Raw genomic sequence first — 25798 nt, 5'->3', positions numbered from 1 at the left:
GTACCCTATTGTGATATTTAGTTATATGAAAATCATTTTATAATTATAGAAACATTATAAAGAACCAGATTTTATCTTCAATGTCTTTTCCATAAATGAGTCTTGAAAAATGGGGGTCATCTTATAATTATATTAGGTACAATACAGTATTTTTAAATAGCCAACGTATAAAATATGGATACAGTGGTTTAAATGACTGCGATGCTGTATTATTTAGCTGGGGACCTCAATTACAATGTAGGCATTTAGCAGACACTTTATCCAGAGCGACTTACAATAAGCATGGTAAACACATACATCAAGCGCAGAGATACAGTGTAGTCAGTGCCTATCAGTAAACTACAATCATAGGTAAGCCAAGAACCATCGTCTCTAAATATTATAATATCAGAAAAAAAATATGTACATTGAAATGATAGAAACAATGGATGCCAGGTAAACAAATTAACCTGGCATCTGTCTGCATAACATGCCATCTAAATTACAGTTTAACCTTTGCATGGTCATCAAGGCTAGGGCAAGTGCTACAGGCTATGTACGGCTAATAATAAACCATGTACTGTATGCATTATTATGGAGAAATGTTTTCAATATGTTGTGCATTGATTAGTGCAAATTAGATACAATTACTGTTCCATTATATACACTGACTGTCTTTAATTACACCAGAGAGAGAGAGAGAGAGAGAGAGAGAGACTGCAGTGAATTAATTAAAAGAGAATGTTTTTGTTTCTAAATGGCCGATGGGTAATGAATCATAGGACACACACACACAGGTGCAGTGCGGAATGCCGTTGCTATGGTTACTGGCGGTGCCACATCATGCAGCAGAGTTGATGCAGAGGTTGTGTGTAGTATGATACTGTGCGCACGCACACACACACACACACACACACACACACACACACACACACACACACACACACACACACACACACACACACACACACACACACACACACACACACACACACACACACACACACACACACACACACACACACACACACACACACAGAGAGAGAATATATTTAACTGCTGTTCAGTCTATTAATATATAACTGCCTATGTGGTAGTTAATACTAAATAAACGTTATGCAAGTTCATCACATATTGAGCACATGACTGATGACTGAGACTAGCAGACCTTGCACATTGTAAGACGACTCTGGATAAAGAGCGTTTGCAAATCGTCTGTCGGGTGGAAAACCCGACAGACGAAAACTGTCACTTTTCATGATTCAAATTTCAGAACATCAAAAGTAGCAGATGTTCAAGCTCAAAATGTGTCGCTTCACGCCACGTTTTGACCTTGAACGTGTTTCGAGCTTGTAGTATGATCAAGTAGTCAAGTTGTCATTGGACACAAAAGGTTTAAATATGGAGATATGATGTTTCTGCCCTACAGTGACAAAATTGTACTACATCCAAGCTAAGAGCCAATGGTCTTAGGAATGAACTACATACTAATAACACTATCTCAAATTTATAGCACTTTTCTAAGAAGCCAAAGACACATGCATGACGAAAGAGGACAAAGAGATTGATAAGCCAGATTCAAGCTCTGTTGTATCACTGCGTTGAAAAGCTCAGACCTACAAATAAGGCACTACAAGGCACTCGGGTGGCACAGTGGTAAAGTGTCTGGGAGGGGGAAGCCGGGCGGGTAGGGTGGCATTTGTCTTAGGTTACAAAAGCAGTGACAACACAGAAATGTGTGTGGGGAGGAATCAATTGGCATAACGACTAAATTGAGGAGAAAAAGCACAAAACAAGACCTACAAGCTCACAATGCATTTGTGACGCATTATGCAGTGATGCATAAATTAAGCACATAAATAAGGCTTAGCTTATGCATAATCATAAAGGGTCTATGGGTATTGTGTAGTGACTGAGATGCACCTAACAAAGCGCTTTTTATCCAGGTACAGGAGGACAAATCCAAAACTCATGAGCAAAGGTCTCACATGCAGACCATCAGGTTTCAATTCAGGATCTTCAAAAGCTCGCCAGTACAGAGACACACCTAGCTCCCCATGCAGTGTCGGGTTCTGTACGGCATAAATACCACTATTAAAAACACTGACAGCATTATGCATATAATCACACTGTTCCCGTACGCCAAGCTGACAAGTGATTCAGTGTTGTGCTCTGCAGAGAACATGGCTTCCATGTACCAGATGAAATCACAGAATAGAAGTCATACACCAGGCGATAGCTTTACTCCCATCATTGCTCTATTATTAACGTTTCAACAAAACAAAACTAACCACCAATCAGTGCTGGACTTTCATTAGTCAAACAGGTGCAGCCCATGTGCTTGGAATGCCTATTAGTCTTCCGAGTTCCAATGGGCTTTAAAGTTTAACAAGACAGAGCCTACCTATAAAACTGTACGCAAGTGTGCCGAGCGGTTCAGTTTTCTTTTTCAGATCTTTCTCATAGATCTGCTGAAGGTCAAACTTTGAATTCACAGATTTGATGTTTGCAGGGTTGTCTTTAATATAGTACAGTGTAGTCTGTATAGTATGCCCTTAAGACCTTCGCATATGTGATTTGTCCTCTAATCTGTGTAAGAAGGATCTTGTGTCCTTGTGCATTTCCTTGTGTGGACATAAATACATTATTTGTGTGTGTGTGTGTGTGTGTGTGTGTGTGCGCGCTCACGTGCAAGCATGGAAGGTGTAAGTGTGTTCTCACAGCAGTTTACAGCAGTCTCGGTAAAACATAATTTCACTTTTCACAGACTGCGTTCTCCAGTCCATCCTCCAACGCCTCCTTCCTTTACGAGGCTGTCGCCTCCTCCACCTTTTCACAAGACATTTTAAATGGACGACACGCATTAGGAGACACTGACCCATAAACTGGCAACAATGTCTGCCGCTGTGAAAAATGAAAAAGGGATAGAATTGAAACCTTTTGCTCTGGTTGCTTTGAAGTGAAGTGACAGCTCATAAAGGTGATGTGTGCCCCATGGTGGACAGTACATTTACCTGAGTATCGTACTTAAAGGGCAAGAACACTTTGGTAGAGGTTTGTGTTGTGTATAGTAACTTTGCCATGATGTAACTCCAATTAATCAAAAACGGTCGCTCCATCGATTAGAAATTGATCATTCAAAATATACTCCTCATTGACTTAGAATGCGTTCGGAAATGCACCGACAACTGTGCACTGAATAAACAAACAACAAAGGAACACCAGTGCGCTCAGTGCGAATTTCCGAACGCACAATTAAATTGTATGGCGAACCACTCTTAAAGTCTTTCAGCCCATAGACGAACGCAATCAAAGCTGATTCAGCGAGGAGTTTGACACCCTAGCCCCCTTTTCCCCTTCATCAGAGTCCTGGATTATGCTCAGGAAAGCCATCAGTGGACGTCACGAGGCTTCCCTAACACCAAGGATGTCTGCAGCAGGCTGCAGATGTCGTCAGCATAGTCCAGGTCTGTCAGGAGTAGACCTGGACTATGGTGAAGACATCTGCAGCCTGCTCTCCGACAACGTGGAATCACAGGAATCCTGAACAGAGTGGAGTTCTAGTGTGCAGAGGTTGGCCTTAGGCTAAATGCAGAGAAAACTGAGTTTATCACCTATAACATCTTACCGGAGGGTGCGGGAGCATCCACCTCGGACAACAACAGGAGGCACTGTACTGATGGAAGTCAAGGACTTCAAGTACCTGGGCTCATGTTGTCAACTCAACCGTGCAAGAACCATCCTCACTTTCAGAATTGTTCCAACCTCCCGACACAATGTCACAAAACTGGGTTTTGTGATGTTAGTACTTACATTATGGCAAGCACAACCCCAAACTCTACCAACCAAAATTTTTTTAAGCTATGGGAAAGAGCAGTGAAAGTATGGGTTTATACCAAAGGAAGAGCACACACTGATACAAGTTACCTGATATATGAGCTGATGGAGAAGTATAAAGAAGGCCAGAATCATCTACATAGTAGAATATATTTAGATTAGAGTGTAAACAGGAGGGGGTGTGTCAGTGCTATAGAGCCCTGGGGGACTACTGTCAACTACGTATACAGTAGTGTAGTGTTGAACAAGGCATACCCACCCACCACATCCATCCATGCAGTGTACCGGTGAGTTCCAGGAAGGTGACGTGACCCTGGGAGGCTGGGAGAGGAGCGTATGGGTGAAGGAAGGAAGCTGGAGCCCCCAGGCCTGCAGAGCAACCTTCACGTCTCAAACTGCCAAAGAGTTATGACAGGGTTGTAACATCTGCTGCATGAAAGGCAGGCAGACAATGATGGATAGCCAGGTGTGTGTGTGAGTGTGTGTGTGTGTCCGCATGGGTGCGCGCACACACACACGCACACACACACATTCAGATCTCAGTCAACTCTCACCTGTGACAGGTGACAATTTAATTTTACTATGAACCTACAGCAAACAATGTGAACATATGCACAGTGCACACTCTCACACGCATAATTGGCTAGCTCTTAAATAGCTGTCACCAGCTGCCACATGAATACATTTCCAGTTGAACAAATAATGCCATCAGAGATTAATTATGTATCTACTATCTATCACCCAAAAGACAAACACTGTGCACGCACGGCACGTGCGTGCACACACAACCAGTAGAACACGACATTGACTGAAGGTTCACTTAATCAACCACATTTATTACATTGTTCATTGTGTGTGAGAATAAATAAATACAAGGCCTGACATACTTGTGTGCGTGTGTGCAAGCGTAAGTGTACACTTGTATTACTATCCTCTATTTGACTTTCAAATGTCCCCGCATGTATAATTCTATAGAAATAGACATCGTGAGATTTATGACTAGGAAAGGATTTCAGTTGGGGTTACGATTATAGAGGTTAGGTTCAGGGGTTATGGTTGGGAGTTAGCCGATTTATACCATGTCATGTACTGAAAATAGACATTTTTTTGTCACTTTAAAAATACTTAAAATAAACATAATAAAAATTAAAATTAGCAATAATAATGTGAGTGCACCAAAAAGGTCATAGGAAGACTTACAGTATCTAGTCCTACCACTTCTTTAGTGTATCAGACAAATAACATTGAGTTGATCAAATAGGCCTAACATTGAGTCTATCGAATAGCATTGTGATGTCCTCACAAGTATAGTAGTATATTATAGTGTATGTGTGAAACTTCCTGCACCAACAGATATTTGTAATGATGCTAGACGTTTGTCATACAGTACATACATTTACATTTATTTTCATCACACTGTTTTATGTATGAACTGGTGCACCTATAGCTGCCTGTTACTACAGTAACAGCTATAGGTGATAAAGCTGATACAGTTATCATCTTTTATATGGCCAGTGATCTCATCACTCATCAGCTATCATGTGGAGAGCATACAGCGAGCGCATGTTGTAGCATGAACCACAGATTAAACTGTCAATCTCCAAATGACTGGCACGTACAGTACGATTATACTGCATATACTATTACTAATCTGCACATTTCTAAAGCGACGATTTAAGTAAGTAAGTAGACTAAGGTTGGCTAATTGTCAGGTATCAGCCAGAGCGAGGTATTCTATCCCAGTTTCCCAATGCACAAGACCTCTGGGAGATGGATGTCTGAAGTGGGGCGCTACACCTACCATCAGCTACCAGTACTTACCGCACGACTTGCCGCACCCAAGCCGTGCTAAGCTTACGCTGAGTTGGTGGTGCCCGGGATCGAACCTCTGACCTTGTGGTCAAAAGGAGAGTACATACATTTTCAATCTTTTAAGACTGAAAAATATATAACTACAGAACTACTGCTGTATACGGTTCTGGTATAGTGGCATACTGTATACTGGTATATTTAATGTATTTACTTCAATATATTTTTGCCTATAACAACAACACACCAAAAATATTATCGGACAGCTCTACTAACAATGTTTTTCATCTCCCTACATGATATAAGTCGTCAAACCTCACGGACCATTCTCACCGGTATCTCCCCTCCGTTGGATCGAGGGTGGGTGGGCTACAGACCCAGTGGGGCTAGCGGGGACCGGGGTCTTACGACCACAGGGTATCGGGGGCAGGACAGGCTTGGCATCGGATCCGGGCCGCACAGACGATGAAGGGGACGCGACCGGAGAGGGGTGGTGGTCTGCGCTCTTCTGCCGAGGGGGGGCTTCGGGACTCTGGTCAGATGCCACCACTCGCTCTGGAAGGAAGGCACGTTGCATCGGATTGAAAACAGAAGCAGGCAAACAATTAACTTAAAGCAAATGGCTACAGATACAAGAATGAGGTGTCCATTTTCAGTGTGTAAACTCTAACATTGTCTATATCTACTCTACGGCACTGGTTCTCAAAGCTTTCCATGTCAAGGACCCCCAAGAGAAGATTTATGTCAAAAAAAAGTCATTCAAAATGTTCCAAACATTTTCAATATTTTAAGACTCTGAAAAATAACAGATCTACAAGCACGCTTGTAGATTATCTATTTTTGAATAGCCAACATAATGAATGAAGTGGTTAAAATTATTGTGATGCTGTATTAACATTCGGCAATATAGCAAAATGTATGTGTTGGATTTGGGGATGGGGGCCTGCTGAACCCCCCGTCTGAAGATGTTTTGTGCCAGGGACCCCCAGAACAGAAGATTTGTGTTAAAAATGTAAAAAGATATATTAGAACATACCCACAATGCTAAAATATAAAATGACACGGATGCTTTCAAGGGTTTTAATGTATTATGATAAATGAGAATCTTAAATACAATAAATAATAATAAATGCAGACAATAAACTCTCTCTGACCTCCGAGTGTTTCCAGCGTGGGTCCCGGGGTCGCCAGGGCGTCCTGAGGCTCCACGCGAGGTTCTGAGCCCGGGTCAGGGTCCGCGCTCGCTACTGAGCCCTGTGGGGGGTCTGCGCTCGCTACTGGGTCAGGGTCAGGGTCCGCGCTCGCTACTGGGTCAGGGACAGGGTCCGCGCTCGCTACTGGGTCAGGGTCCATACCCACTTCTGAGGCCACGGCCTGGGAACAGGCTCCCGCCGAGCTGGGCACAGACACGGCTGAACTGACCCGAGAGTCGTCTGAACTGGGAGCAGAAGAAGAGAACCCTTTGGCGTTTCCAGGATACTACAATTTACAATTTAGGCATTTAGCAGACGCTCTTGATCCAGAGCGACTTACATTTAAGCAAAAACAAAAGCATGGCATACATCACATAATATAAAAAGTAGTTATCGTGAATCATGTATAAACTAAGAATGCAACAGTGGAGTGTCTATGTCAACCATACATACTATACTATATTATATATTATACAATATACATGTGTACTATAAAGTGCTATGACTACATAAAATGCAATTCTAGTGCTGTCTATGTAACGAGCTATAAGTCTGTCTAAAATACTATCTACTGTAAGTCGACATAAAATGCTATCTAAGGAGCTAGGCTAGGGCAAGTGCTACGGGCTCTGAAGAGGTGGGTTTTCAGACTAAAGTCTGGGAGTGAGGCTGCAGTTCTGACTGTGATGGGAAGTGCATTCCATAGTTTTGGAGCCAGAAGGGAGAAGAGTTTGGGACGTGTTGAGCGTTGTCCCGGCGTTTTTAGTGAAGGTACCTCCAGCTTCCCTGCGTTGGCTGATCTGAGTGTGCGGGAGGATTTGTAGGGTACGATCATACTTGTGAGATATGGGGGAGCCATGCCTTTGGTTGCTTTGAATGCTTTGAATGCCAACTAGTAAAGTGTAGCTCAATTCTGACACTGCTGTTACATATCGCTGTTTTTTATTGTAACGACCAGTGCTTAATTTGTAAATTAATAGATGCATAGGGCATAGCAGTGGAGGCCATTTTGTGGTTCCACCGATCCAAAGCCCATCCATTTTTCCCATAGAGAGTTCCAAAAATATTACATTTAATTCTGTGAAAATAATAATATAAATGAAAACATCAAAACAAAGGGTATTTAAAAAAACTAAACTAGCCTGTTGGGCACTGGCCTACTTGGAATGATGCAAGTTGGAAATGGATGAAACACCCAGTTATTATGTCTCTGTCCCTTTTATGCCCATATATGGAGTTCTTTGTCAGGCATCAAATGTTTACTGGTCATGAGAAGCAAGAAGTCTTGCTTCTAATAATTATATAAATATATAATTATATAAAGTCAATGAACTTTGGATCGGTGAAACCACAAATTGTCTGACTGCTTTCCCCTACATTTTCATAAAATACATATAATAGCCCCAGAAAGGCCAAAGAACTGCTCAAATAAGTCAAAACCAAAAAAAGACAGCAAGAATGAAAACAAATGCAAAATACCCTGAATGAATGCATGCATGCAACATTTTTCATACGGTATACGTTCAGGCTCGTTTCGGTGGCAACTTGACATACAGTACATGAGTCAATAAGTGTGCCGTTACTGTATACAGACTGACTTGATGAATAGATCCATCATGTCCAGTCTCATCTTTCAGCCTATAGCCCCAGGAGGACGTTGGCATGGTGCAACGTAGGGTGTGTTTAAACACATCCTCGTTAATTCTACACCTTTTTTATTTACTTCACTGTGCAGCCATTACCGGAGGCCGCGCTGTAGCAACATTTAAGGTGTAATGTTTTCTTGTGTGTTACTCACTGCTGTGAATCACACTTTAAATGTCAACATGGCATTTCACTTTTTATTGGCTCTTTCTTCATGACGCAATCTCCAAGTGCTTTTAAAAAAATGAAATTCAACTGGATTGCCTACGCCAGTTTTGGATTAGCCTTATCAGTGACCTCCCCCTTGGCTGTATAGCAAGTGACTCTAGGACTCGGGTCACATACAGTAGCATTGCTATCCAGAACGTGGGGAGATTGGGGACTGAGCAAAACAGTCCATTTATTTTTACATCTTTCTGAATGTTAATGTATGTAAAGCTAGTCCAGAGCTTAAACTTTGCCATAAACATTGACATATTATACTGTATGTGCAGTGGAGGACTGATGCTGTACCTATTTATGTAATGTTATATATTATGCACATGCACACTTTCACTAAATCCGACTGGTAAATTATTTCTCCCCACTCCCCACTGTGTACATTTCAGCTCCATAAACAGGCTTTACTGCACATACTTTATTTCATCAGTCAAACATTAACACAGTCTTGTCCATTAATGTGTGTTTGCATGCATGCATGCACGCATAGTGGAATAAGTATTCTCATTTTTACTAAGTGAAAGTATTACATTCTATAGAAATAGTCAAAGGCTGGTGTATTTAAAATTGAATCGAGTATGCATCTCATCGCGGTGCATTGTGAGCTTTAAGGCATGTTCTGTAATAATCAAAATCTACAAAGTAACTGGTACCTAATGTTTTCCAATACTTAGTAGTTGAGTAAAAGTACAACATTTCCTTCTGAGATGTATAGTAGTCAAAATATTGCATACAGGAAATATCAATTTGCATTAAGTAGCCTTGTACCCAGTTACTTTACACGACTGCATGCATGTGTGTGCATTCCTGGAGAATTCCATCACCAGAACATAATTAGATCTTATTACGATTTCCCATTCGGTTATATAAATTATATACTGTTCAAAAATGTATATATTTTTTTGGGGGGTACACTTTTTTAACATTGCACTTGAAAATTCTGGGATACACATTCAGCTGAAATTGCAGTTATCTACAAGCTCACAATGAAACAATGTAGTGATGTGCTGTTGTGAGCTCTGTAGTTTGACTGTTCTTCGTGGGAGATTTGGTGTTGAGGGAAGACATTTAGCTGACCAGGAGCAGAGCCCTGAGAGACCCCGGTCATCTTAAGTGTCAGTGCATATAGTATATGCATATAGTTCATATAGTCTCTGTCGGGTGGAAAGCTCATATTATGTCAAAAAACTGTTACAATTCAGGATTCAAATTCAAAAGCAATCAAAAGTAGCAGATCTACAACCTCAAAACGTGTCGCTTTACGAGCTTGTAGAGTTTGATTATTTTGTGTAAGTATGATCAATGATCAAGTATAGGGCCTTCATTTAAGGTTTCTGCCTGACAACAACAATATGACATGTGACAGCAGTACTCAACACCTTGCTATTTGTGGAGGATTCCACTCTCTCCCCGGGAATATGTCTGTACTTGTGTGTCTATGAGACACTGTGTAATGTAATGGAAGGAGGCTAATTGCTATGACAGAGTTTTGGCTCGTGTGTGTGTGTGTGTGTGTGTGTGTGTGTGTGTTTGTGCCTGCGTGCGTGCGGTCGTCTACCTTTGACAGATTCCATTCTAATGCATCTCAATGAACATATTTAGCAGAATAGTTTGCTGACACTAGGAGGGGAGAAATGTATTTGAGACATTAACCACATGAACCCTAGTGTAAATAGTCAGCGGGGGGGCAACATGTGCACATAATATTATGGTACATATAATATTATACATATAATATTATGGTACATATAATATTATGGTACACATAATATTATGGTACATACAGGAACGACAGACTTCTAACTCAGCACACACATCGGCAGTGACTCGAGGGAGTCGTTCGTTTTAACATTAATATTGTATTCTCAATAAAACATATTGGGCTGTATTTTGCGTGTCTTAAGTACCAGGTCTTATTCCCTAACTTGAGTAAACTAAAGACCTGGAGGCGTGATCAATGCTCTTTGGCCACTCAGAATAGCCAAATGGCATTGATCACGCCTCCAGGTCTTTAGTTTACTCAAGTTAGGGAATAAGACCTAAGACACGCAAAATACAGCCCATTGTGTTTTGCCACTTATTGGGGGGTCCCACTTGCAAATGTACTCACAGTGGTCCTCGGGTCACAGGTTGGGAACCACTGTCCTGTCGTCTCTATGGGTTGGAGACCTCATGATGTCTAAAACTGTTACTGTTCAGCAATTAAATTAAAAAAAAGCCCAAAATGCACCACTTTGCGCCGTGTGGTGTGCATGTGTGCATGTGCACATGTGCGTGTGTCTACATGCATGCATGTGTGTGTACCTGCTGTCCTCACAGACGTTGGCCGTGGGAAGGTCAGGGTCGTGACTCTGTGAGGTCAGAGATGCAGGCGCTGTTGGGGCTGATCTGGGAACAGCAAACAGGAAACAAATCCAAGTCATTTTTCCACCCCTTTAAACACACATGGCTAACCCCCCCCCCCCCCCCCCCCCACCCCCCCCCCCCCCCCCCCCCCCCCCCCCCCTACACACCCCCCCCCCCCCCCACACACCCCCCCCCCCCACACACACACACACAGTCCAACAACAGTCTGCCACAAGAGGCCACTCGAATGCTTTTAACGAGAGAGAGTACTCCGCCAATTAGGAGCCAATATGCTTCGTTGTGAACGTTGTCGAGAGGAGAAGAGGGTTTGCTGTATGAAGAGCTAGACTAGACGGACGACAACCTGTTGAACATGTGACTGTATCTTCTGGCCTGCAGTGCTGCTGCTGCTGCACCAGAGCTTCTCTCAGCAGCTTCTCTCTCCTCCGGATGGACGCCAACTCCTGCAGGAGACACGAGGAGTCCGAGACATGGAGGAAGAGGATGAGAGGAGCACGAGACATGGAGGAAGAGGATGAGAGGAGCACGAGACATGGAGGAAGAGGATGAGAGTAGCAGGGAGCGAGAAGAGAGCAGGAGAAGAACGGAGGACGAGAAGAGAGATGGGTGCGAAAGGGACAGAGATACTGTTTAGTGTTGCAACCTGTGTTTGAGCACTTTCAACCAGCATGTTGTTATAGGTGAATTTTTAACAATGAACCTAGGGATTGATGGGGGTAATGATGCATGACTATTCAAAATAGTAGATAATACAAGCTTGCAGAGTTTTCTATTTTCGCGTGACAAATCTCGTCTTCCCTGGCACAAGACCCACTGGTCAAGACTCTGATGTGGTGGGTATAGGTACTACCACTGCACCGCCATAGTGCCTTATTGGGGGGGGGGGGGGGGGGGGGGGGGGGCTTGAAATTTAAACGTTTTGAGAAGTTACTGCTTCAACAAGAGAGTGACGTCACTCACAGTGGAGGTCTTGGGGGTGCGGAGCTGTGCCTGGACCTTGTTCAGGTAGGTTCTACAGGACAGGCGTGAGGAGGGGTCCTCCACAGAGTCCAGACCTCCCTGGCCTGATCCGGACCGAGTGGTTTTCTCCTCTGGCACTGGTTCTGCTGCTGAGAGAGAGACCGCACACGTTATTTCAGAGCGGGAACTCTGGGGGAGGGGAGGGGGAAAAAAAGAAAAAAAAATGTTCGAAAAATGTTTTCATGTGTGAAAATTAATAAAAGAACTTTGATCAAAAACCTAACTACTAACTAATCGATAGGGCGGAGAACTTTGTCCTTGCCGCTCAGGGTGTTAATATGCATTGTCCCGTCTAAATAAACACATAATAAACAAGTAAAGTAAATAAAGCACAGTCCTCACAGACAGACTCACCCTGAGGAGGTTGGTCTGAGGTCTCTCTGTGGTTGCCTATGCTTACAGTGTCACTTCCTGCCTGCTCTTCTTCCAGACCCAGATATTCCATCATCACCTTCCTCAGGGTCTGGTAGGCCTCTTCTGGGTCATCTATTAATAATAATGATAATAATATTCCATCATCACCTTCCTCAGGGTCTGGTAGGCCTCTTCTGGGTCATCTATTAACATGTACCAGTGGTGTACAGAGTACTCAGCAAGTAACATTTCAAGGTACATTTTCTATCAATGCATTGCTGAAAATGTGCACAAAATAAAACAAGGTAATTCTGAAACGTTTCACTAATAATAATAACAGCCGTCAGGAGAGGGCAGCTTTTTTGGCCATTCTGACTTTGTTAAGTGAACAAATTGAAATTGACAATTGAAATAAAAATGCGAAGCACATACAGTAGAGCTGAATTATGTTTAAACTACATTCATTAGATAGACATGACAGATTGCTTGAAGGTCAACACATTTGCGCACATTCGGGCAAGTGCTTATGGCCATTTTTAGCACAAGGTGAAAATTATGTCAAAATTGTCAAAATTATGTCAAAATTGTTCTACTGTAGATCGACTACTGGATGATTGATTTGTAAAAATCAAAAAGTAACTATAAGTTTTCAACTAAATGTAGTGGAGTAAAGGTACGATGTTTGCCTCTGAGAGTAGTGGTGCGTACTGGCAAATGGAAATACTCATGTACAAATACCTCAACATTGTACTTAAGTAAATGCACTTAGTTATTTTACACCACTGCTCTTTCACACACACCCCTTGGCCCCGCCATTTTGTCAATAAATGAACACTCTCCTGGGTAGTTTTATAGTCCAAGGCAAGCCTCCTGAAAGTCAGGCATCTTACAACGCGCGTGCACACACACACACACACACGCCTAAGAACAAACATGCAACACTGAATCAAACCCGGGTAATATAAGCGGTGGAAGTGTAATTCATGTGATGTTAATGAATGTAAGATATGGTGATGATGACCCTCAGTTTAATGAGGTGCTATATGCTGTTAGCTGGCTGTGCATAAAGGTGATGAGTTGTCTCTCTCTCACACACACACACACACACACACACACACACACACACACACACACACACACACACACACACACACACACACACACAAACACACACACACACACCATTAAGCAAACAGCTTGGCGCACTGTCGCAGAGCGGTGATAAACAGTGGTTGGTGGTCTAATGTGCTCTTAATACGAATGTTAATTGGATTGAGAGCGGAGGGTTTACATATCTAAGCAGAGAGAGCAGTGCCTTATCAACGCTGGGTGGACCGGCGTGCAGGTGGAGGGGTGGGTGGGCTACGACCTCCCAGGAACAGCAGCATGTTGTGAGAAATTAAGACCAGTTGTAATCAAATGGAAATTATGATTCTCCCTCATTTTCTTTTCCTGCCAACTTGCAAATGTTGCAATTATGGACGAAAAAGACGCCTTGTGGACATTTCCACTGTGAATGTTTACTCCGGATAAGCGGATGAAGATGTATAGATGGATGGATGTTTTTTTTTCTTTTCGTTTGAAGTGGCAAGGACATGTTGGTGCTGCAATTAAAGTAACAAATAGTATAACAGTGTAGTAGGCCTATACAGTAGAATAGTCCACTTGACCTGCATCGTGAATATTATAATTATATTATATAGATTATAGCCTGTAATTAGATAGTACAGTAATCGTAATGTATTCCTCTCTCTCTCTCTCTCTCTCTCTCTCTCTCACACACACACACACGCGCGCAGACGCTGCTCCGTCTCCGCGTGTATTAAAAGACGTGATGGTTTTATTTAACAACATATTATATAATTACATGTTTTCGTTAGTCTAAAAGTATACTAAAACTTAATGAAACTGCTATTTAATCGCAGAAAGGTTTGTTATGCGAGCGCTGAGCAGTGGCCGCCATTACTCCTTTCCACGGACCAATCAGAGCGCGGCTGCTACGGAGGCTTCCGGCTTCATGTCAGAAATGGTTTGGGAATCGCTCACTCGCCATGGAGACAGGGACACAGGGACACACACACACATGGTTGCACCACTCAAAAAAAGAAAGAACTGACCACAGGGGATGACATTGTCAAAGAAGCCGGGCCGCTCTCTGTTGGTGCGCGCGTACAGCTCGATGCGCGCCACAGCGCCCTCTATCTGCCCGGGGTTGTACAAGTTGCGGCTCCGCAGGCGCTGGGCGTACCGGTCCACCTCGGTGGGGATGAGCAGAACGTAGCGAGGCTCAAAGTAGCTGCTCTTCAGACTCAACACGCCCTGGAAACAACACAGTCATAGGGTTTGAAAATCATTTAAACAAAATATAACATTTAGATCCATACATCTACGTATATACACAGGCAATATTATTAGGATTATTCTGTTCGTGATACTGTCTATTTTTGACAGGTGCCACCATCATGCGACAGAACACGATTTAAGGGTTGTAGCCTAATATTGTAAACAATAAAGCAGGGGTGCCCAAAAGGTATATAATCACAGGGGTGCCCAAAAGTAACCTGACGCTGCCAGATCCAAGAAGCTTGCTACACAAATTTGTTTCACAGCTTATTGGGATCTGGGATCGCGGAAGCAAATTCGATGACGGGGCTGTTCCTTTTTTTCAAGATACTTGGTAGATGATTGGATGGGACCGTCTGTCTATCACCGTGTGGGCGTGCAAACACAACCAATCATATTGACGTGTCTATATAGCTTCACGTCCGGTTTCGCACATATCCCGCCCTTAGCTCACGCTGATTGGTCCGGTACGGAACGGATTTTTGTCAGCTCAACTGCCTGAGAGATCCCAGATGATTGCTGTGTTGGGGAACATGGTTACCCAATACCGCCCTCATCTGGCAGCGTCAGGTTAGCCCAAAAGGTATAATCACAAAGACTGTGCAGATATGATATGCACCTAATATATATATATTATTTTAATATAATAAAACGTCTGCCACATTAAACGTAAAAAAACCCCTACGAATTCTATTTCCCCATTTCGCTGTCTTACAGTACTGTATATGCAACACCAGCGCCGCTATTTTCAGCAATGGGACAATCCTTTTTTTGCATGCAGCTTCAGCATGCTGCTCAAACGCCTCAGCATGCCCTATAGGCCTAATAGATGGACGTTTGTAGTACATGACAACAGAGCTAGTCATTTTGTTTGATCTATTAATATTGATATATTTTGACCACGCACCGTGCACTTGCGCACCAGTTATGTGCACCGCTGTGTAAATACAGTAAGTACTAAGTACATACCTCCAGTTCCATGTGGACGCAGCAGGCCAAGCCTTCCATGGCCACGTCCTCGATGGCGTCTCTGGTCAGTCCATACCTGTGACCTCCATATTGCATGGTCTGCACCATCCTGCCCTGAAGACCACAACACAACACATGCACAGAGACAACTTGTACTTCATCTAATGGACACCTGATTACAACATCTGTGTGATCCGTCACCTCCACAGCGATGAGTTATACATTACTTACTTTTATTTTACTTTAACCCATTTGGGGCGGGAACCCCTTTTGGTTGTAATTTAGCTATTGAAAAATAGCAGACCTACAAGCTCATAGCGCGCCACCGAGTGGCGCGCTACGAGCTTGTAGGTCTGCTATTTTTTGAAAAATCGTGAAAACATTTATTTCAGAAAACTGGAGGATTTAGAAGAATTCTTTTACATTTCGAGATTTTCATTTCATTTCAACCTTTATTTAGTTCTCGGAGAACACACTGAGGGCTGGGACCCTCTTTTTCAGTGGTGCCGAGATTACAACACATCAACAATGTACAGTTACAATGTAACATAACATAAAACAAGAAAACAACAAGAAAACAAAACATAGATAAATAGAGTAAAATATTACTGATAATAATAATAATAAGGGAACATTGCATAGTGCTCAATTAAAACAGGTACAGTTGATATTTACCAGCGTTGATATGTCAAGATGAAAGCGATATAGAGAAGGAAGAGAGCTGTATTTTAGTGAAGTCTGTAAGGTGTTCCAAGTGTGTGGGGCAGCGCACTTGAAGGCAGACTTTCCAGATGTAGTGGAGGCATGTATGGTCTCAAGCATCAAATATTCTTGGGAGCGTGAATGATAAGAAATGTTTTTCCATTTTAAAAGAGAATTTAAATAAGAAGGTAAGTTCCCAATTAGAGCTTTATATATAAATAAAAACCAATGTTGGTCTCTCCTTGTCGCAAGGGAGGGCCAACCAACCTTATTATATAGTATGCAATGATGAGTGTTATAGCTGTCGCCTGTTATAAATCTGAGGGCAGAATGATAAACTGGGTCCAAGATTTTAAGTGTGGTAGCTGATGCGTTTCTGTATATAATGTCCCCGTAGTCCAGAGCGGAGATGAAAAGTGCTTCAATTAGTCTTTTTCTGGTAGGCCAAGGAAAGCAGGATCTGTTTCGGTAAAAAAAGCCAAGCTTCATTCGCAATTTCTTTGTTAAAATTTCAATGTGTGTTTTAAAAGTAAGTTTCTCGTCTAGCCAGATCCCGAGGTATTTATAAAAAGGTACTCGTTCAATGGTGGTGCCATTAGAGGTGTATAGCTGAGGATAATTTTCATTTAAAGCTATTTTCTTTGTAAAAAACATAAGTTTGGTCTTTTCTGCATTTAAAACCAGTTTTAAATCCAGCAATGATTTCTGGAAAACATCAAAGGCAAGTTGCAACATATGAGTAGATTTCTCCACAGAGTCTGAGAAACAATATAAGATCGTATCATCAGCATATAAATGTACATTACAGGTCTGTAATGTATTTACAATATTGTTAATATATATAATAAACAGTATGGGACCCAAAATCGAGCCTTGGGGTACTCCTTTAGATATATGGAGGAACTCTGATTTTACAGTTCCAACTTTAACACATTGATGTCTCTCAGAGAGGTAATTTTTAAACCATGTACAGGCAATAGGATCAAAACCAATATGACATAATCTTTCTAAAAGCAATGTATGGTCCACGGTATCGAAAGCTTTTGATAGGTCTACAAATAGTGCAGCACAAAATAGCTTGTTATCCAATGCTGAGGCAATATCATTTAAAACTAATGTCGTGGCAGTTACTGTACTATGTTTGCCCCGGAAACCAGATTGGTAAGGACTCAAAACTGAATTATTATGTAAGAACACTTTAAGTTGCTTATTTACAAGGGATTCAAGAATTTTAGCAAGACATGATAACTTGGAAATTGGACGATAATTATTTGGGTCATTTTTATCTTGTCCTTTGTGCAGGGGAACCACATGAGCCGTTTTCCAGGCTCTGGGAATAATACCAGATGAAATGGACAAATTGAAAATATAGCAGATTTGTTCTGTAATTAAGGGAGTGGACTGGAGGCCCTCAGAAGGAAAGGGTCCAGATTGTCCTCCCCAACTGATTTCTTTGGGTCTATGGTGGAAAGGGCATGAAATACCTCACTGGTGTTAAAAGGGGTAAAAGAAAAAGGTGTTTCTGAGGCAGACAGAAGGCTATCTCTAATGGAGACAGCAGCAGCAGCAGCAGCAGTATTTCCTATGTGCAAATTGTCAGCAGAGGTGGCATTTCTCATGAGCAAGTTGTCAAATAAGTGGCCCGCAGCAGCAAAGTGGTTATTAAAAGCTGTACATATTTCTTTTTCATTAGTTAGGACATCATTTCCCATGCTGAGGCGAGTGGGAAGGGCAGTAGTATTTTGTTTTCTAGTGGTGTTTATTATATTCCAAAACTTTTTGGGGTTAGGGTGAGTAGAATTATTTCCAAGTAGATGTACATAATAGTTTGATTTGGCTTTAGTCACCAGTGCAGTACATTTGTTTCGTAGCTGTCTAAAAGCCAGCCAGTGAGAGGGGTCACCTGAGCGTCTGGCTAAGGTCCAGGCTTTATTTCGTGACTGAAGTAGTGAAGATAATTCATCCGTGAACCATTTATTTGACCTGTCTTTTACTCTAAATTTTTTAAATGCAGCATGTTTATCAGCCAAAGAGTTAAAAGAAGTGATAAAAAAATCAAGTGCAGATTCGGCATCAGGTATGTGGAAGATATTTATGATGAAGATCATATGAGAATGCTTGTGCATTAAAGGTTTTAAAATTTCTCCTAACTAGAATTTTTGGCTTAGATTTTTCTAGCCTATCGTTTCTGATGCAGGCAATCGGACAATGGTCGCTAACACCAAGAGCAAACACGCCACTAGAGGTGTATTTGTCTGGTCTGTTTGTCAGAATAAGATCAAGGAGAGTGGACATTTGGGGTCTTTTCAAATTGGGTCTGGTTGGCTCCGCGATTAATTGTGTTAGGTTTAGATCTACACAGGCGTCCTTTAAGTTATTTGATACATCTGAGTACCAATCCCAGTTTACATCACCACTAATCAGAAGTTCCGAGTTTGAATAGGAGGAGAGTAGTTCAATCAGCAGTTTCAATGCGTCTGGGGCAGCAGCAGGGGGTCTATAGATCCCTACTACTGTTAGAGAACATGTTAGACCCAGATCCAGCTTTAGTGCAATAAATTCAAAATGTTTTGGAATTGAAACCGATTTAAGCACAGTAACAGTGAACCTAGTTTTTACATAGATGGCTACGCCACCTCCCCTACTGACTCTGTCAGTTCTATACATATTATAATTATTTAAAGCAACGTCAGAATCAGGGATCGTTTGTTTAAGCCAGGTTTCTGTGAGAATAAGAATGTCAGGATCAGCCTGAGAAACCAAAATCTTGATATGGTCAAGTTTGTTTGCCTGACACAAGCTTCTAATATTATAGTGCACTAGGCCCAAACCTTTCCTTGATTTGAAGGTAGCAGGATCACATGTGGAGACAGGTTTGATGTGATTTTGTTGGATATTGCGGATTGAATTTGTAATCTGCACTTTAATGAGGTTCTTATAATTTATACTAGCTGCTCTAAGTGGTATTTTTCTCAGAGTCCTATGGTTAAATAAAACAGGAATACAGGATGGATTGTCAACGTGTGATTGAGCAACATTGACCACAAAATCAATATCAGGCAAAGTAGGTGGTAAAGATAACTGCAGTGGTAAAAATGATATTAGCGGGGCAGTATTTTCATGGTAACTTAGCTGCCCAAGCCTAGACTGGGGTGAGAATTGAGGAGTGTAAGTTAATTGGGCTACTGTAGAGCTTGGACATACATAGCTTCAATTCTCAGGCATTTGGCGATATGGACAGAGGGCTTGCAATGTATCAGAAATATTCATAGAAAGCAACTTGGCTCCAAACCTATTTAAATGCACTCCATCCCTGTTGAAGAGGTCATATCTGTTATAAAAAACAGTAAAGTTATCTATGTAGGGAATGCTCCAGGACCAACAGCATTCCTTCAGCCAAAGATGTAATTGGCGAAGGCGACTGTACTTCACATCCCCATATAGACAGGGTAGAGGACCCGAAATGGCTATGTTCTTTCCAGTCTCCCAGAGAGTATCCAGCAGTCTATTAAAATCCTTTTTTATCAGTTCTGATGCATCCGCTTTGATGTCATTGGCTCCGATATGAACCACCAGGGAGTCATGACACACCTCAGACAGCAGACGAGGTATCATGGTGTTCATGTCCTCCACTTTAGCACCAGGGTAGCACCTTGTCTCGCAACCTTTCACAGAGACATAGCGGACAATCGAGTCACCAATAATAAGAGTGTCTGAGACAATAGGAGACATAGTTTGAACAGGAGCAGCTCTGTCAACAGTAGTGAGGGTGGTATAATTAGTGATGGCTGCCGTCTCAACAGCCATTTTTGTAGAGGTGTTTATGGTCGCCTCTCCACTTACAGCAGCGCTGGCTCCATCTGCTGCCCCCCCACAAGCAGAAACAGTGATGGCACCATCTTGCACCTCTATGTTCACCATAGCAGAGGTGACAGTAGGGAAGGGTGCCCGATCAAAACTCACAGCAACAGGAGCACTGGTAGCAGCAGCCACTGATGCCTCTAGGTGTGTCAGCTCCAGAAATTGTGGGGAATCTGGTGCCTCCGAAGAAAGTTGAGGATGACCTTGGTGGGCAGGCATATCTTCAGGTGACTCTGGGGAGAAGGTAGTGGGATGATGATCATCCAGCTGAGGGAAATCCTCATAACTCAGCATGTTGAATCTGTTCGTCAGTTTCACATCACTCTGCTGAGGTTGATGATGAATGTTGGGTGAACAGGTGATATTTCCTCTGCCATGTCTGCGACTCCGGGCCTGTATCCAAGGCTCCAAACAGGGTGTTGAGGTGTTTTTAGGTCTCGCCCCACATCGGATCCAGGCTTGTGTATCTAGCCCTGGTTTAGAGAGTGGGGGGGGAATCTGGACAGGGATTGTATCTTCAAGATCCCTATTAGGCCTATTATAGGCATTGACAGATCCCCTATAAAGCTCACAAACAGTTTCTTCAAGAGCATTTAGTCTGATAACCAGGCGACGCTGCTCATCTTCCAGAGACAAACAATTTCCACAGCCTGAGGAGGTAGGGGAGAGCTGTGGCATAATGCCTTTGTCTCTTAGGCTGTTTCAAGCACAGCCGATGAGTAGGCCGGGGAAGAGTGTATCCACCAAATATCAGAGGTTGCAAAAATAATCCACAAATGCTTGTTGCCTGTGCCCCTGGCTTGTCACTGACTTGTTGAGTAGCACTTTAAATTAGATACTTTAAGATATATAGTATAAAAATATAGTTAAAAACAAGTTGGAGTGTCAGGAGTCCAAACACATCCAGCTACAGTGTTGCCAGGTCCACAGTGTTGCCAGGTCAGGCCTAAAAGTAAGTATCCTGGGGAACAAACAGTTCCCAAGCCATGTGGTCCTACAGGGCCAAGTTACTGTAGCATAAGGCAGCTTGAGCACATCACTCAGCCATTATGTACACCCCCTGGACATGATGCTAGTATGTTGCAGGGACTAAAGGCCTATTCATAGTCTGGATTTTCGGTGGTTAGGTGACCACCGAACTACAACATGACGTCACGAGCCGCGGTGAAGAGCAAACCACCGCCACCGCTCCAGCCCATCTCTCTGTTTTTACTCACCACCGCTCAGCTCACCACCGGAGCGGTGGTCACCTCATCACCGAAAATCCAGACTATGAATAGGCCTTAAGGGCCCCATTTCCCCCAGTGCCTTAACCCTAAACTTCTTTGCCTTCTTTAACTATTTTGGAAAAACATTTTAAAATTGTTAAAACTGGCCCAGGCCGTAGCGTAACGGTCTGGGCACCGGACTGGTAATCCAGTCGCAGTGTGCCGCGGGTTCGACTCCCGGACCCGACACGGCCTTTACTGCATGTCATCCCCCCATCTCTCTCCCGTTTCCTGTCAGCCTACTGTCTGTCCCTTCAAAAATCAATAAAAGGCGTAAGCCGCAAAAAATATCTTTAAAAAAAAAAAATTGTTAAAACTAGCCGATCTACATCGACACGTTGTGAGCTTGTCGATTGGCTATTGAACTATTAAAAAATGTTTTTTCAAAATAGTAAAAAATAAAGAAATTAATAGCTATTCCCCCCCCCCCCCCTTTTTCGTCCTCTGTATTAATTTTTTACTTATTTAGTATGCATCTATTCCTAATTTATTTATTTTGTACCTGTATTTTATTATTGCGTTCTCTTTTCTTGGTGGTTTGTGTAAACTTTACACAAACCACCAAGAAAAGAGAACGCACTAATAAAATTAAAATAAATTAAAGCATTGAATTGCAGACAAAAAAATGGCTTTGCCTCGTCTTATGTACGTGTGCACAAACTGTAACAATAAAGAACATACAATTATATAATTCCAAGCGTTGTTCTAAAAAGACGAATAATGTCACGTCTCCACCTGTGAGCTGAACTCTTGACACCAACATGCCCCCTGTTGTTACTACTCACATGTGACCTCCTGACCTCTTGGGTCTTACTTTCACCTGGGACAGTTTAAAACTAAGCTGCATAATTTATGACCCTCAGTGAGCCTGTTACAGTCACTTCTCAGCCTAGAGTCCAGAGGGCAAAGTTATAAGCTGAGTCAAAAGCAATCCTAAAGGCCCAGGCGGTGGCGTAACCGTCTGGGCATCCGACTGTTAATCCAGTCGCAGTGTGCCGCGGGTTCGACTCCCGAGCCCGACACGGCCTTTACTGCATGTCTTCCCCCATCTCTCTCCCGTTTCCTGTCAGCCTACTGTCTGTCCCTCCAAAAAACAAACAATAAAAGGCGTAAGCCGCAAAAAAAATATCTTAAAAAAAAAAAAAAAAAGCAATCCTAAAGGGTTTGAGACCAATGTTCACCAACTTCAACATTCCCTAGCGTCCCTATTCTGTGGCGAACATTTGCCGAAAATAGCCGACTGGGCGCAGAGAGAGCTTAGTTTAGCTTGGAATGACCAGCAGGAAGGATCCTAGTCGGGTGGAAACCTCATACAGTATATCCAAAACTCTTCACGATTCAATAAAAAAAAGTACAAGCTCAAAACATGTCACTTTGAGCCATGTTTCGAGCATGCAGATCTGCTACTTTGAAATATGGAGATAATAAGCTTCTCCTCAACAACAGTGGTATGCGGTATATTATTCACAGAATCAAAGCAAATCAAACTCAGCTTCTTCTATGCAACGGTAGAGTCTGTTCTCCTATACGGCAGTGAATGCTGGACCCTAAAGCCATCCCTGCAGAAGTCTGTAGACGGGTGCTACACCAGGATTCTGCATACAGTACTTAACATCAGCAAGAGTACACATTTTACCAATAAGAATCTGTGATGGAATGCCAAGGGTGAGCCAGAAAATAGAAGCCAGGAGAATGAGACTAGCAGGACACTGCCAAAGACACCAAGAGCTGCCAGCCAGTAAGTTAGTGCTATGGGAACCAACACACGGGCACTGGTCACAAGAACATCCGACATTAGCATACTGTATGTGGATGCACTCAAGAAAGACAGCAGGAGCACAAAGCACCAACGAACTGGCCAGATGTATGGAGAACCGAGATGAATGGCAACGACGATTGAGGGCTCGTCTGAGGACGACCTATAGATAAATGTTGTAAATTAATTACAAATACAAGTAAATCGTACACTCACTGAGTTACAGACCACGTGATGATCCAATTGGTTCCTATAACTATCAGTCATTTCGGAATCGCCCTCCCTCAAGGGACCCCTGGGGGCATTCAGAACCACTGACCTCTAAATAATGTCTCAAAACAGACTGCACTTCGAAAGCAGCAGATCTACAAGCTATAGTTAGGGAGGGGGGGCTGGGGGTGATGGATGGAGGAGCTCGGGACTGCCGCGGGAGGAGGTACAGACAGTAAAGTTCACTAGAACCATTTCCTCTAGTCAGAGTGTCAGACAGACAGACAGACAGACAGACATCAAAGCACTTTCTTTTGTAAATCAGACCCAGACTCATGAGTTCCCATCAATCACGCCAAACCCCCACTCCACCCCCTTACATAATAGCGGGATGGAGGCAGGAGAGAGAAGAGAGGGAAGAGAAAAGCCAAACGTGCCCCAGACCTCTTCCCTAAATGCATCCATTCACAACTTGTGAGGTCCGGAGACCCACTAGTGGCCCGCTAGGGTACTGCGAGTGGTGCCCCAAATCATTGGCTAAATACTATGACATTAATGAGTTAACCATTTAACCTCCAGGTTAATGGCTTTCATATCATACTTGCCAGCCTTAGTCGTTACGGATACCACTCCGAGTCTGAACCCAAACATCCAAGCCTGACATCATAGACTCCATCTTTGGGCGTGACTGACATTGGGACTTTATCAAAACCATCTAAGTTCAACCATTTAATAATATTCTCCAGTCCACGATACAAGGAGAACTGTGTTGTTACAATTGCAATTTAGGCCTTTAGCAGCCACTTAAAGTAAGAACGGTAAACACAAGTGCAGAGAGACAGTGTAGTGCCTCAGTAAATTAGGATCACAGCTAAACCAAGAACCTAGCGTCAGTCTAAACCATGGGTCTTCAGTTTTGGACATATAAGGTTTCCATCCAATAGAGACAATATAATCTTTCAATCAGTACATATATCTGTCCATCCGCAATTTACGTACGTAGTACAGTATACAGTAAATCGACAACTGTCCGACCGACTTCAAAATTGCCACGTGCGTCGCTGGCATGTAAACAACATGACAAACACACCATGTGAACCATGTTCTGGAAGTCTTCCTCGCTGATGAAATGGTAGTCGCTCCCATCCCCGTAGTAGGGCCCCCTAGTGGTGTGGCATGCACTGTATGGGAGAGCACAGGAGAAAACAGGTTTCGTGTTTATTTTAAGAAAAAGATCATCGACAACTTTACACGTTTGACAAATGCGACAGTCAGTTTTTGCCACGCTATGAGGTTGCAGATCTACACATTTGAATACATGGTTTTTTAAACGGGGGTCCATGGCCAAATCCATATAATGTTGTGGGGCTCTGTCTTGACATGAAATAGTTTGAGAACCACTGATATAGAACAAACATTTAGAAGGCTTTTATTTATTTATTTAATTATTACTGTATTTATTTTCAAGAATAGGCCTCAGGTCTTATAATGGGTTAGCACATCCAGCTGTCAAAGTTACGAGGGGCCATGCCAAGCATGTGAAGTATCCAGGCCTGGGAGCACTAAAGGCAGGCAGGCCGGTCGGGGTCCAGTAGGTAGATACTAGGTAGGGGGAAGAACAGTTCAACTCCTGGATGTTGTGGAATGTTCCACACAGTAAAAACCAAAAGAGAGCCAGGTTGAAAGCCCAGCCATGTGTCATCATCATCATCATCATCATCTGGCAACATGTGCATTTGATTTCTGTACGGGACGTTCGGGCATGTGTGTGACGCTTTGACTTTTACCCCTGTGTGCTGTGAAGTCAGTGAAGAGGTTGATATGGTGCCTGTCGGGCAGAAAACTCATCTCCACAACACCTCGCAATTCCATGCATTGTGAGCTTGTGAGATCTGCTATTTTCACAGTTTTTGCCTCTTTCTTAAGAAATACCTGACAATGTTTGACCGTTAAAGTATAGCTTGTTGGTAACTTTATTATTATTATTTTTTAATTTCAAAGATATGCAAGACACACAAAAAACAAAAACTGATTTTCTTTAAATAAAACATACTTTTGACGTAATAATGCAACTTATACACTTGTATACACTTTGTATGCTAGCGTATTAACTGTTGAGTGAGAATGCAATGTTGCACATTAAGCTAATCATCTGGGAAGCCACCAGTTTGGGAACCACTGGTCTAGTGGTCTACTCTACCCTCCAACGTCTTTGAGGGATATAGGAGTCCTGTCTTTCATGACCGGTGAGGAAGGAAGCCCCCTGC

The 25798-nt window shown here is 42.7% G+C and overlaps 1 protein-coding gene across 1 annotated transcript in view; it reads right to left on the bottom strand.

The window, feature by feature from the left end:
- Positions 1-5926: 5926 nt before the first annotated feature.
- lrguk (leucine-rich repeats and guanylate kinase domain containing) overlaps positions 5927-25798 on the bottom strand; it is a gene marked incomplete at its 5' end in the record, with an annotated part of 34805 nt that continues 14933 nt past the window's right edge. The window contains 9 exons of the mRNA XM_083758071.1: positions 5927-6180; positions 6780-7063; positions 10986-11069; positions 11421-11491; positions 12009-12157; positions 12423-12554; positions 14540-14741; positions 15735-15848; positions 24622-24712. Of these exons, the coding sequence (XP_083614197.1) occupies positions 5942-6180; positions 6780-7063; positions 10986-11069; positions 11421-11491; positions 12009-12157; positions 12423-12554; positions 14540-14741; positions 15735-15848; positions 24622-24712 (1366 nt within the window). The 3' untranslated portion in view covers positions 5927-5941. The remainder of the gene's footprint in view (positions 6181-6779; positions 7064-10985; positions 11070-11420; positions 11492-12008; positions 12158-12422; positions 12555-14539; positions 14742-15734; positions 15849-24621; positions 24713-25798) is intronic.

Source organism: Protomyctophum parallelum (genome assembly GCF_964188405.1).
Source record: "Protomyctophum parallelum genome assembly, chromosome: 22".
Lineage (NCBI taxonomy): Eukaryota > Metazoa > Chordata > Actinopteri > Myctophiformes > Myctophidae > Protomyctophum > Protomyctophum parallelum.
The sequence above is the reverse complement of the archived record's forward strand: the minus strand, read 5'-3'. Positions and strand labels throughout refer to the sequence as shown.